Here is a 14,619-nt window from a genome sequence, read left to right on the forward strand (position 1 = left end):
CGCAAGTTAACTTTACTTAGGCTATACTTATTTGTTCAGTGGCCTGTTGATTATTCACTCCTGGGGAATTTATGTTTTTTTATAGAAGGAAGTCTCCTATCCTGTTATGTTGTGTTGTGTTGTGTTGTGTTGTAGTATAGTATAGTATTATTTATTACATAAACAAGAACCTGCTGTCAAAAACTGCCACATAATATCAGAAATATCAGATATAAAATCTTTATTGGATGTATTTTTAATTATCACCATCAGACAGAAAAAATAACCTAAAAAGCTGCAAAAGCTAAATTGACTGATTAATTCCAGACACAAGTTGAGTATAATGCAGACACTTTTTTTGTAACAGGTAACCATGAAAGCTGAATGTGCTGAGGAAGAGCTGTGGCTGGAGCGGGTTGTTGTTGAGGCAGCCCTCATGGTGGCGCTCTAGTCCGAATCAGAGCTGCCATCACTGCAGGAGCTGCCGCCAGAGTGCTACGAGGGAAGACAGTGGGAAATCACATCAGCATTCAGCATCAGAGGACTGATTCATGTAGTACTGGAGTTAGGATCTGAATTTAGACAATTTGAAATGCGTTCAAAATTAAAGAATTACGAATGATTAGAATGAGTCTAATTTCAATAAACTTTCCAGCTAGATTGCTGGAAATGGATCCAGTGTTATATGGGTGATATGCCTTCTTTTAATACTTTACAATAATAGGGATTATAGGGATTCTGAGCAAGTGTTTTGGGAAAGGACACCATATCAAGGGCTGCCCACTGCTCTGTGTGTGTGCTCCTGGGGAGCGCACTGCTCTTAGTGTTTGTGTGTGTGTGTATGAATGTGTGTACACTACGCTCAGAAGGCATTAAATGTAGTAACTTAATTGAACTTAAATATCTTACCTTTCCTTTTCCATGCCTTTTCTTGCCATACTTCTTCTTGCCATGCTTGCACCCCTTGCAACGTCTACGTCTGCGTCTACGTCCTCCACCTTCACAATCTGAGTCACTGGAGCTGCCGGACTGCAGAGAAAGAAATCATAGTGTGGTTCTGGACCTCGCACAGAATAACATGGACAAACCTGTACCTGTTCATCAGCTGAGGGTCTATGCATCCAATAATTAAGACCAAGTTTCATAGTCTCTAACACATTTTGGATATATCCATTCACATTCAGATACATTTACAAATCCATTTATGTTCAGAAAAAGGGCATACCCCATGACCGTGTCCATGTCCGTGTCCATGACCGTGTCCGTGTCCATGACCGTGTCCGTGTCCATGTTTGTGCCCATGATCACATTCGTTGCCATGGCTGTGTCCGTGTCCTCCATGGCTGTGTCCGTGTCCTCCATGGCTGTGTCCGTGTCCTCCATGGCTGTGTCCGTGTCCTCCATGGCTGTGTCCGTGTCCCCCATGCCCATGCCCTCCGTGCCCCTGGCAAGCCCCAGTGCCAGGACATTGTTGACCCCCATGGCCTCCTTGACAACCTCCTACATATTGAGGAGGACCACAACCACTAGGGTTATGACCCTGGCCAAACATACTTGCAGATCTGCAAAGATATAACATGCAGAATTAATATACTAAAGCCAAACACCGGTCAGTGATAACATCAAACCGGTCAGTGATAACATCTAACCGGTCAGTGATAACCCGGTCAGTGATAACATCAAACCGGTTGGACACATCTGGCAGGTGGAGCTAATCTGAGAGTGTACAGTACAATGTAAACTGAGGACATGGTGGACCACTGCAGAGGCACGTCTCTCACGCAGAGGTAGAGAGTCATGTGAAACAAGCACTTTGTTCTACTGGCTTTAATCTTTTAACACCACTGCCCAGTCACACATTCAATAATACCTGAAAATATCCCAAGAATGTCACAAGATTTACTTAAAACTTATTACCTAGAAGAAATAAATATTTAACTAAGTTTCCGAAAATGCAAATAATGTAATTGCTGCACAATCATTAGCTTATCAAGGTATTATGTAAAACTACTCTGCTAAAATGTGCAAAGCCTGTAAAAGGTGGATACTTACAAGATGCAGAGTATAAGTGAGTGTGTCCTGTGGGAGGCAATGGCAGTTCTAAGCACCACACCACGCCCATCCATTTGGTCTTGAGTGTGTTAGGAGGAGGTCTTTCTGGAAAGTTTTCAATGATATCTTCAGTAGATATTTTGTATACAGTGTTATATAATGGAAGAGGCCAGTTTGTTCATTTTTGCTTTGTCTTGTTAACGTCTAAGTTTCAAATTGATACAGTGGAACATGCCATCCAAGCACATCGTGCAAATTACCTGTCATTGTACCATGCATTAACTTTGGCCATGTACTGTACTGAGTGTTTCACATGTGGTCAGTATCTTTTCTTAACATGAAGGGAATTCATGACCTCTTGCTGAATAATTTGGCTTTCAAATCACAAATGCATTGCCTGGGAGATTAGATTGAGAAATAAACCAACAAAAGTTACCTTCAGCACAGATGATTGTGCAATGGTAAACCTGGTGACACACTTGTCAAGTGTTTGATTTATATCATCTGCAGATCGCCTGATTATTTAAGGGCTTTATTTAGGCTTAGAGAGCTGTGGGATGTGTGATCAATATGTCTCTTGCTGACACTTAACTGAAAGGGAAAATAGGTGTATGATTATGAGTATGAGGAAGTGGAAAATGACGAAAAACACTTGCTCAACATCTCTTATCATCGCCTCTGCTAGGGACGACTGTCTGCAGTGTTTTCACGCTCTGCTGCTTATCCATCATCGCCTCCCCACCTTCTACACCTCCATCCTCAGCCAAGACCAACATTCCATCTCCAACCACTCCTCACGTTCCACTCGCCCCTCATAACCGTAACTACTGTGGCGCAAGGGTGGAGGCGTTTGATTGATTTGCTTCAAATGACCAAACAGGGGAAAGCTCAACCGGTTGGTGTTAGGTTAACAAAGAGTGGATTGTACAATAATGAATGTCTACAAAGCAAAGCTCTGGTTTGAAATCTATCAAAACTCCATTGTTGGTGGTTTCCTGGCCAGTATAAAAAATACCGGTCTAAAAAATGTTGGTGATTTATTGTAATCTCACAATGAACAAAATGAGGAAAAATCCAACCTTGAAGGGAAGCACATTTATTTTGAGAAAAAGGAAAATCTTATAAAGAAATAAATATTTTTAACAAAAACACGTTGCTCACAATTTTTGGCACCCCTGTTTGTAATACCTTCTTAAGCCTCCCTGTGCCACTAAATGTAATATTCTCACCCCATAAAGTTGGAGAATACAAAGCAAGGGATTTAAGACCATTCGTCTTTACAAAATCTCCCCAGATCATCCAGATTATAGGTCCACACTCGCATTTCCTCTTTGACCCACCCCACTGTTTTTCTATGGAGTTTAGATCAGGGGACTGAGATGGCAATGGCCGAAGTTTGATTTTGTGTTCCGTAAACCATATTTGTTTTGATCTGGACATTTGTTTTGCTTCATTGACCTGATGAATGATCCAATCATGACCAAGTTTTAGTGTCTTGGCAGAGATTGACAGATTTCCTTTGAAAATATTCAGGTTTTTCTTGGTGTTCATGACACCATACACCTTCATTAAGTTCCCAAGGCCTTTAGGAATAAAAACAGCCACCCAATAGCACAGCCCCTCTACCATAATTCTCATTAGGCATGGGGTTCTTTTCAGTATAGTCATTCTTCTATGTACGCCAAACACACCTAAAGTGTTTCTAGACAAAGAGCGCAATTTTCATTTAATCTCACAATAGACTAATACCAGACAAAGTCATCATTCAGTAACTCCTGCTGTTTACATTGGTAATTAAATTACTGGACAGGCTTTTACCTGGCATGCCCTCTAAATAATCTATTAGCAGTCACTTTTGAAGATTTTGGGGGGTATTTGGTGACCCCAAGATGATGCCTTTTTCTGTAACTCTCCAACAGTGGTTCTTATTAAATTGTTTGCCTATCTTACCATCCTCCATACTGTACATGGGGGCAAGATAACCATGGGTCTTTGTCCAAGCATGTTTGTCACATTGCCAGTTGATTAGAACATTTTAATCATTGTTTTAACTGTAAAGATATTTTTACCAAAGACATTTTTAACAAAGTACCTAGTTTTTATACATTCTCTGATTTACAAATGTTAGCTTCTGTGTCACTTTATTTTCATACCTTAGTGAAAAAGAAAGTCATGAACTACTTCTGAAAGTTCACAGACACTCTTAAATAAGTTGAAAGTAGATGCTTCTGTTCGGTTTTGTATATATTTTTCTAGGGGTGCCAATAATTGTGAGCAACGTGTTTTCATTAAAAATTTGGCTATATATTTCTTTATGAGATTTTCCTTTTTCTCAGAATAAATTTGCTTCCTTTCAAGGGTGGATTTTTCCTCATTGTTTTCATTGCGAGACTACAATAAATCACTGTTTTTAAGTCAACTTTACTGTACATTCATAGCACAATATAATGTGATACCATTAATTGTTACATGCATTATGACCTGTAGCTTTAATGTATTATAAGTAGGCTAATTATATCAGATTATATCATTATGGGCCAAACATCTCAGATCATTTTGCACAATGCACCGATCCTACCAGCTCATGACTACATCCCTGTTGCAAATCGCACTGATGCAATTTAACAACTGCTTAGTGATTTCACAAGATGGAATAATATTTTATTATCATTTCAATGTGACATAGGAAGTCTCTGCTTACTTTAAGTAAAGTGTAAAACTGTCCATATCAGCACATCATAGGCAGGCATGAAGCATAGACTACTTTAGGGTAGTGAGTCTTATAAATAAATAAACACTCAGGATCAACAAATAGATTCATAATTTTAGGAAAAATACTTAGCACTAGCAATACCATACCTTCAATAAACTCATGTATTATTCCCTTTCTAACACCCAAAGCGCTTTACAATGTCATGCCTCACATTCACCCATTCACACACACACACACTCATACACCAATGGCAGAGGCTGCCAAACATTTGAGTGTATCCAAAGTTTTCCCATATGTAACTGTCACAACAAAACCCCATATTTCTATATTGTCTACCTTTGATTACACTGGTTGTGTTGGCACTTAATTGGTGTCATCTTAAAGCTCTTTTTAAAGCACGGTACCACTTGATATGGAATGTCTAATATTAGAGGCAGGGTTGGGTAGTAACGGATTACATGTAATCTGGATTACGTAATCAGATTACAAAAACCAAGCAACTATAATCATGCCCAGATTACAATAAAAAAAATTGTGTAATCAGATTACAGTTACATTGTTGGGGATTACCTGATTACATTTTATCATGCAAACAATGCAACTTTTTATGATAGCCTAGCTATCTTTTAATTTGACAAGACGTTTACTTTTTAGACTTTTTTAAGATATAGTTAAGAACAAAATTATTCATACCCCTGGCAAATATTGATTTTCTCTTGACCATCATAGAGAAGAAATAATTTTCTCTTGACCTTCATAGAGAAGAAATAATAAAGGTCCGCACACTGACAAAAATAAATGTGCAAATAAATCCACGTTTGGGAGCTTCAATCAGTGTGCGGACCTTTATTATTTCTTCTCAGTTACTTTTTTTGGTCCAGCACCTGCACTCCTGTGATGGGCGCGTGCACTCCTTTGTTTCCCAAAATTATTCATACCCTTTTTAAACAATCACTGGAAACATCTTTATTTACCACCACAGCTCTCATAATACCCACCAAGCCTCTTCATGTCTCCACAATGATTGTAGACCGCACCTTTTTAGCAGCAATCTGGGTTTTGAGGCAGGAACGATTATTTGCCATCACTTTGGCCTTGTGCTCACTTTTTTGATGGATTGAGGTCCGCTCTAAAATATTGAAATTGTTCAATGTTAACCATTTCTTGCCTTGTTTGGCTGTATGTTTTGGATCATTGTGTGGTTTAATGTTCAAATGCTGCCTTTTGGGGCAGCCATGGCCTACTGGTTAGGGCTTTGGCCTTTGGGCTTGCCGGTTCAACTTCACTAATTCACGGATTGGGATAAATGCAGAGACCAAATGTCCCTTACGGGATCAAAATATTTAATTACTTACTAACTTACATACTATTGGGGCAGGTCTCTCGGCACACTGCCTGATCTTTTCCTCCTAATCTTAACGTAGCCTCTTGTTTTAGTGTTACTGTTTACTTTGACAAAGTCACCAGGTCCCCCTGGTTGAAAAACATCCCAAAATAATCATTTTCTCACCCCCACAATTGAAATGGACATGGTGTCATTTGGGTTTAATGCTTCCCTTTTTTATGCCAATCTCAGGCCATGTCCCTGGGTCAAAAAAATCCAGCAAAAGCTAAATTCTTTGTTCAGGTGTGCCCTTATAAAGGTTAAGCTGAGTTATACATGTTTGGAGAAGAGTGGAGAAAAATAGAATGAGAATTCTTTTGATCAATTCTGTGGTGGTGTCTTTTACTTAATGGGCATATTTATTGAAGTAATCCTAAAGCAATCAGATTACGTTACATGTTTTTGGTAACTGGTAATTACGTTACTGATTACAAAAATTACCATGTAATTTGTAGTCAGTAATGCATTCCATTTCAAAGTAATCTGACCCAGAGGTGATTTCTACACACAATGTATCTACAAAAAAGAATGATCAAATTGATGTGCACATGACTGTAACAATAGTACAATGTTAGTGGCCCATAAATCTACTGCATGGGCGTAGATTTAGGGTGGGACGCTAAGGACTAGTCCTAATCAAAATTTTAACATGACAAAATTGTCCCCAACAATATTTTAGCGAACTTATTTGTGTTGCTGTTTATTCCAACAGCCAGCACGACAGTACAAGAAACATCGTCATTTGATTGGCTAAAAAAACGAGGAGAAATTGTTATGTGACACGCCCGCTACACGCACGGAGAGTGTCAAAGCACAGGCTACTTTGCACTGGCAGTCAAGCGAGCGGGTGCGGATTTTACTGTGTAAAATAACATTAGTTGTTAGGATATTACCCAGGATATTGTCAAAGCTAAACCTAGCTTCTGTAATCTTTCAACAAAAGTTAGGAGTCATGTTGGTGTGCCGCACGGACAGTCGCATAGGCTATAGCACAGAATAGAAGTCACCATCACTGACTGTAAATTGGGCTGCCAATCTTGCAATCGCAATAAACTATGGATCCGAGACATTTTCCTGTTCCTATATTCTGTTTATGTAGGGTAATGTATCTGTGAATGTAGCCTGCACAATGCAAAGAAATAAAAGATAAACTACTGTATGGTGCATGAATATGAACATTGCGAGGCACCAGATATTTCTTCTGTGATCTCATCCCAGAAATTTTTTCTTTGACTTGTTAGTTTTTTGAACATTTATTTTATCTAATGGCATAGCAAACATGATGAATTGAATCCACATATCCTTGAACTTGCGAAAACTATTTTTCACTAGCCTAAAACCGTGAGACTGAAAGCTAATTGCGTTCACGTTCTAGGCTACTTAAAGTGACAGACACTCAATTAGTTTTTTAGACAAGTGTAGCCTTTTTTAGACAAGTGTAGCCTAATAGTTTAAATATCAATGTGATGTATTCAAATTACTAAATATGTTTAACTATTAGTTATTATGCAGATCATAAAATACTATAAATAATTAACAATATAAAGTTTATATGAATTCCAAAATATGAAATAGAAACCTATGACAACCATCACTTTCTATGTGTGTGTGTGTGTGTGTGGAGGGTCAATCAAATTCTATGATTGCCACTGATGTGAATGATCTCACAAATCACACAAACCAAATCAAATTTTAAAAAATTGCAAAAGTATCGAAATCGAGATTCTTCACTTAGTATTGAAACAAAAATGTTGGTATCGTGACAACAGAATTTGGGAATGTGTCCCCACTAAAGCTGAGACCAAACCTACACCCTTGATCTACTGACTTGTTGGTTATCAGTTATCAGCAATGTTGTGTTTAGTCTAGTGTTTAGCAAAGGAGCGTTTTGTTATTCAGTGTGTGACAAAAGTGGAATGGGCTCAACGACAAAATAAAGACCAGATAAATCTAAATGTACAAAATTATATTTAATCACCTTTTTAAAACATTTAAAAGACAAAATATGTGTCCAGATGCATAATGTCTGGATTTGAAGAATAAGAAATGTTCATCTCTGTCTGTATCTACGACATTTCTATTGTGTTAATGGTACATTATTCCTTCTGTAGCAGCAAAAGGTTTGTTTTGATGAGGAGCAGCACGTCACCACGGGTCTCCCTGTGTGTTCCTGCTGGGTTGGTCACTGCCGACCCCTCACAGCTTGACTCTCCCCGCGAGGGGACTGGAGGGGTAAAGGCGTGAGAAGCGTCCCAGGGTCCACACCGGGAATACGTTTCTGTAGGAGGTGTAGCTTATGGCACAGCTTTTGTTAAACACCCCAGAAATGTTCTCCTGCAGTGGACATGGGAGAAAGGGGTCATCATTATAGGTAGTGTAGTAGAGGGCCTTGTCACATCACAAAGATTCAGGACGTAACAAATGCAGAAATCTATTATATAACAATACAGTTCCAAAGATTAGAGAAACAAATAATATTTCTACAAAACACAACCATTGTGACCACCATGGAAAAAAGCTCTTGAAAACGGAAGCCAACCTGTGGCCAGTCTCCATTGGGCATCTGCCTGTCGACGAGGACCTTTATTCCTCTCTCAATGGCTCTGACATCAGGGTAACTGAGGACACATGATGGCAGACAAGTTAGAAGAGCAACAGGTTCAAAAAAGAATTGGCACCACTCCGGAACTGCATTCCTCCAAAATCCCTCATCGCCTACAAGCTGTCAGCTGTCACAGACACACGGCGTTTGGTGTTACCTGGCAGCCATCAGCCCTAGCAGGGCCCAGCAGGTGTTGTGGATCTGGGAGTTCTCGCTCTGGACATAGCGGCGTTGCTCGCATGACTCAAAGTCCTCACCCCAGCCCCCGTCCTCCATCTGCTTGGCCAGCAGGAAGTCGCAGGCTCGCTGCACCTCCGCACACGCCGGCCTGTGGCAGGGGAGAGAGGTGGACCATGACCAGAGAGGCACCACCAGCACACCACCAGCAGCACCAACACACCACCAGCAACACCAACACCACCAGCACCAGCAGCACCAACAACAACAGCACCAACAGTACACATCAGAGCCTACTGCTCTGATCAGTGAGCTATTATGTTCTCATGGCTTACATTAGCACGTGTGAGGAATATGGATGTGAGACTAATGTCTTCTTCAATACCCATTCACATTTTTTACACTATTTATTTATATACTTTTATATAGTAGAAGACACATTAGTTCACATTAGGCAACACATATACAGTAGGAACCGAAAGGCTGGTTGTGGAATTGAAACTTGCATCTGTGGACATATCAACCTACTTCTCCTGGAGGGTATGACCCATGCATGCAAACGCCTCCAGACCAAACCAAATGCCATAAGTGAAACAGACCCCCCATGACCTGGGAGAGACAGAGGGAAAGAGGAACACAACCTGAGCATGACATGATCATTTCCATGACCAGTTTCGACATATCGCACATGAGGTGCTGGATGTTATTCATACCCTTCCCATGATCCATCAGGTCTCTGCACTCTCCTACAATACTCCAGCCCTTCCTCCAGGGTGGACCTGAGTTGGAAAGTCACAAGCAGACAGTCAGAGCTTCTACAGGCTAAATGCTGATTAGAGTTTGTTTAGGCTTCTAAATGTTTCACCTGATCTCGTCTGATCTGTGCTGTGGGTAGGCATGCTGGAAGTGCCTCAGAGCCTGCATCACCGCTGAGGTGCACTCCACATATGTATAGTCAATCATAATATCACCTGCAAGATGAACAGAATATTTACTGACACAAGGGCACTGTAGTACAGAAATGTAGTTAATCCAAGAGGAGAAAGGACAACAAACAATGTGTATCCTTCATCCTCTGAAATGTCTTACCAAACACCTCAGAGGGGTTCAGCAGCTCCAGCAGCCTCCCTCCACGTTTAGTCTCATAGGTGGCAAACCCCCCATCGGAGTTCCTCATGTTTAAGAGCTGCAACACACATATCACCACAAACTCAGAAGCCGTAGAAGACATTCATTAACTCTCATGAAAAACTAATCTGAAGGATATAAGACATATTTCTGCAGTGAGCAAAGATTTCATAGTGATAACAACTCAGGTGCATTATTGTGAAACAAATGGAATCCAGGCTACAGTTCCCTGAGAAGCCTCAGGGGAGATAAAGACAGCTCAGCATTAACAGGCAATGGACAGAGATGTCTCCTCTTCTGCATATCTCACCACATTGACAGCGTCAAAGAGTCTCTCCTGTGGGACTGTGTTGGTGATGAAGGGGCACTGCTCCTGCAGCAGCATCACAGACTTCAGGCCCTCAGCAGTGCAGTCAGCCACGATCCAGCCGCAATCTCTGGTGCTAAAGGGGAAACCACCCTGCACCATCGCACATGTGCGCGCACACACACACACACACAGAGAGAGAGAAACAGACAGACAGGTAGACAGAGAAAGAGACATTTCTGTTTTGACATCTTCTCTGGCATCTTTCTCTCAACAAACGATTCTCCATTTAAACATTCCTTGAAATTTTTACATAATTTCGAAAGGTGTACCTTGTTCATTTGACGATAGTACTTCTCATAATCAGGAGGATTTTCTTTTATCTTAGAAAACAAGATGTAGACATAGATTGTAGTACGCCACCCTCTTTTCTCATGAAAGCAACATAGCAACATGTTCACATCATAACAATAACAACTTTATTGTTCAAGAAGTGAAATGAAGATGTGGAGGAATGTTCCACCATCATGGTGTCAGGTATGCTTGGGTGACACAGGGTTTGACCTTCCTGAACATGTCGTCTACACACCTGTGTGACATTGAGAAAGTCATGGGCATGTCTCAGGGGTTCAACAAATACAGGGCTATCATGCGCTCCAGCCTGTGGGAAGCAATGAATAAGAGAATAGGGGGCAAGAATGTCAGGGTGGGGCTAAAACATACAGTCACGCTAGTTGAATCTGCAAAAGGTGTTTCAATACAAGTATTTAATCAAGATATACCAGTGCCAGTGAAGTAATACTTCAAGCCCTCTATTGAAATATTTGTATTATTAATGAACTATTAGCTAAGTTAACTAGCATTATGACGTTATTACCTCCAGACACGCTTGAACAGCAAAGGCAGTGTCCCACAACTGGGAGCCATTGGTCCCCTAAGACATCAGTAATGTCAGAGTGAGTTGATGACATATGATGACAATAGATCAAAACCTTGACAAAATTATAGAAGTATTTGCTTTTAAATCCGTGCATCATTTGGATTCTTTTAGCTCACCTGCATCTTCATTCCATCAAGACCAATCCTACAGGGGGAAAAATACACAAAAAGGAATTGAACTTTCATAGTCATGATTTTACACATTTGCATTTAGCTGACGCTTTAAAAAAAAAAAAAAAAAATAAAATAATTTGTTTTCAAAAGTTTTATATGATTTTAAGAAACAGACATGGATATGAATATGACTGACCAGAGATAGTCTGCTATCCTGGACACGTGCTCGTGAAAGGCAGGTGAGGTTGGTCCTTCCACATACCACCGTACCAACATGTTGATAGTTTTAGAGATCTAGATAAAAAGAAGGTTTACTTGGCATTTCAGGACAAGAAAATGAATGCTACCACAGGAGTCTAAAATGTTTTTATTGCACAACATCATTCAAAAGGAACCACTGAAAACACAACCAAAAAATAAGCTTAAAGTGATTCTAGGGTCATGCCCTGGATAAGGAAGTTTAAAGAGTTATTTGAGTTTCATGTGTCTATTGCTAATCTGCAGTGGAATTTCTTATGACTCAGACTCATGCACTCAGCCCTGTGTGTGTAGGAGGGGTTCCCTCACCGGGCCAATGCTGATGCACTTGGTGAAGCGATCATCCGCCTGAATGTGGTCATAGAGTTCCTTCACTGCCTTCGCTCTCAGAAATGAGCTGTGATGGGCCTCATACACATTCATTACCACTGTAAACATAGCATTTTAAGTGCATTTAGATACTGGGATTAAAAGACTCAGAGCTGATTGAAAAAAGTGCTGTATAAGTTCAGAATAAATACTAACAGTATGCTATAGTGAGTAGGGTGCTGTGAGGAGTATACATATCACAGGGTGCAACGTTGTTTCTCTGGGCTGGCCAGTCAATTGTGGAGTAGTCCTGAATGTACAGCTCCTGCGAGAGACACAGAGAGGTGAGTTGTGAGGGACAAGTAGTTGGTTCTGTGCTGCCTTCTATTGGTGAAGAAGAATCAGTGCACCTGTCGTAGGCTGAGAATTAAGGGATCCTCCTCTGCAGCAAGTCTGACAGCGTAGCAGTAGCTCATGGGCAGGTACACTTGTCGACAGTGACACCATAAGGTGGAGGGGTGTGCTGGCATCCACGTGGGGAACAGCCTGAAGGAACAGAACGTGGAGAGACGCTCTGTGAAACTCAGTGAGAACATTTGAACAGTGACACCAATGAGTGTGGTGGAGATTATTTTAATCAGTGGAAAGGCTTACCACATCTCTGGCAGAAGGGTGTTCATGCCTTCCCAGCTGTATACATTCAGGATGGCCAACCAGAATTTACCCCATGAAGGGATGCCCACAGCACCACCTTAACAGCAGAGCATATACAGAGAGCCGTTTAGAGTTTTTGATAAGCTACATCAGTAAGGCCTGTATGAATGTAATGAGCTCCTACCTTTGCCGTGCAGATTGCTTCTAGCTCGAACCATATCTGGGTCATCAGGATCAACCCCAAGAATCCTCAAAGAAATGTAGCTTAGCGCCGTCCCAAACACAGTTGACTTGTCTTCAATATGCCTATCAGAGAATGTACAGTTCTTGTCCATGTGCTGTCCAGTCCAGCGTTACATATCACAGTATACTTTGTAAACATTATGCAACGATAGACTAATCTACACAGTAATACAGCATGGCTGTTTCAGTGACAATGTGATGGCCTGATGTTGCCATGTAACTGGACTGATGTTGCCATGCCAGATGTTATCATGCAACTAGCCAGATGTTCAGGTGCTACTCACAGGCCCCAGCCTCCATCAGGAAGCTGCACTGAGCGCAGGTAGCGCACCATCTCCTTCTTCCAGGCATCAGGGAGGGGGATGTTGGCCACATGACACGTGATCAGCAGGCCTAGTAACAACAGCAACATGCATGCAGGTTTAATATGAAGTGTAACTGAAGAATGTTTTTTGCTGTTTTAATAATGATAATGCTCAGATTCAAAAACAGCACATAAACAAGTTTGTAACAGGCTGAGGCTAGGGAGCTCAAAATGGCATTCCAAATGCAATATCCAATGCAACGCAAAACTCAAAATCCCTTGATGGTGAATACATGCAAAATGATACAGCAAGGTGTGAAGAGTTGATATTCACCAGGCAGAAGGAAGAGAGGTCCACCATAGTCCCCAGCCCAATGACCATCCTCTGCCTGCAGGTGGCTGTAGAACTCCATGCCTTTCACAGCTGCCTCCACAGCAGTTTGGGCTGCAGGGGAGTCTCCGATGAACTTGGCCTTGGGGGAAAGGTCGTGATGTGCAAAGGTTAAGTTATACCGAGAAAAATAGACACATGGTCATGGAGAATTTTGTTTGTTGCTATATTTCCTTACAAAGAAGACTTTTACACACTAGGCCTACTGCACAACTTCTGCATAGAGTATAGTTGAAAATACTTCTGACGTGGTGATTTATTTAGATCATTTTAGTTTGAAAATGGGATCATAGCCAATGTCAACAAAATTCTGCGTCCGAATCTACCGTGTCTAGTCCGAGAGAGTGCGCCTCCAGAAAGCTCATGTCCCGCTCCGCGGACACCCCATCTTCCACGTACTTCCAGCATTGCCTGCCCTCCACATTACTGAGTCGCCAACGGGTGAGATCTGTGGCAGGATCTGTCTTGTAGGGGCCCCCTCGTCTTCGGAGACACCTGATTTAGGCAGATAAAAAGTGCTAAATCCAAAATCAACGTTAAATGGAAAACAATGGAGGAATACTACGCACATTGTATTGTTGACATTTGACCCGGTGAATTAGGAGGGAATAGGATAATTATTTCAACAGGTAGCCGACATACTTTCAGGTATATTGACAGTGCATGTTTTTCAGTTTAAACATGGTGATACGACTAATATGAAAAAAAAACAGATGAAGTAGGACTAGGCTACTCGAGCATAGGTTATGTAGGCTACACACCCCCATTCAAAAAGTTGAAATACTTACGTTCCTTCTGTCATCATTCAGCTGTAAGCATTTGAGAGACCCGCATCTTACAGTGAGTTTGAGGTGGCTCAAATTTCAGCTGATCGACGAGTTACGCCCCAGCTCATGTTGCTACAGGTAAATGTAGTCCAATTTTTAAGATATCTTGATAGTTGACAGACACAGATCCTGTTTATGGACTACAACTCCCATTGCGCAGCACGATGCCTTCCCGACAGGTTTCGGCATGGAGAGACATGACCAGAGGAGACGTTATCCAATCAAAATGAGAGGGGGC

General features: G+C 41.2%; 1 protein-coding gene across 2 annotated transcripts; it reads right to left on the bottom strand.

The window, feature by feature from the left end:
• Positions 1 to 8,083: 8,083 nt before the first annotated feature.
• lss (lanosterol synthase (2,3-oxidosqualene-lanosterol cyclase)) lies at positions 8,084 to 14,450 on the bottom strand. 2 transcript variants are annotated; one of them, XM_048239225.1, is made up of 22 exons: positions 14,343 to 14,450; positions 13,881 to 14,049; positions 13,498 to 13,636; positions 13,144 to 13,252; positions 12,801 to 12,922; positions 12,617 to 12,713; positions 12,373 to 12,508; positions 12,179 to 12,287; positions 11,963 to 12,081; positions 11,592 to 11,689; positions 11,399 to 11,426; positions 11,220 to 11,276; positions 10,932 to 11,003; positions 10,675 to 10,725; positions 10,346 to 10,495; positions 9,997 to 10,093; positions 9,773 to 9,878; positions 9,621 to 9,686; positions 9,436 to 9,516; positions 8,888 to 9,058; positions 8,668 to 8,746; positions 8,084 to 8,462 (listed from the first exon to the last, which is right to left on the bottom strand). In XM_048239225.1, the coding sequence occupies exons 1-22, from the start codon at positions 14,357 to 14,359 to the stop codon at positions 8,325 to 8,327; spliced, it is 2,211 nt and encodes a 736-aa protein (XP_048095182.1). In that variant the 5' UTR covers positions 14,360 to 14,450; the 3' UTR covers positions 8,084 to 8,324. The 2 variants fall into 2 exon arrangements, with proteins under 2 accessions (XP_048095182.1, XP_048095183.1); XM_048239226.1 differs by lacking the exon at positions 14,343 to 14,450 and adding an exon at positions 14,124 to 14,287.
• Between the last annotated feature and the right edge of the window lie 169 nt (positions 14,451 to 14,619).

Source organism: Alosa alosa, chromosome 3 (assembly GCF_017589495.1).
Source record: "Alosa alosa isolate M-15738 ecotype Scorff River chromosome 3, AALO_Geno_1.1, whole genome shotgun sequence".
Classification (NCBI taxonomy): Eukaryota; Metazoa; Chordata; class Actinopteri; order Clupeiformes; family Clupeidae; genus Alosa; species Alosa alosa.

Bases quoted from the DNA above. Each gene is read 5' to 3' on its own strand.
- lss (XM_048239225.1), bottom strand. The intron at 11,690-11,962 runs GTGAGGGAACCC...CTTTTTATCTAG, and splicing joins AGTGCATCAGCATTGGCCCG to ATCTCTAAAACTATCAACAT. The intron at 11,427-11,591 runs GTCAGTCATATT...TTCCCCCTGTAG, and splicing joins AGGATAGCAGACTATCTCTG to GATTGGTCTTGATGGAATGA.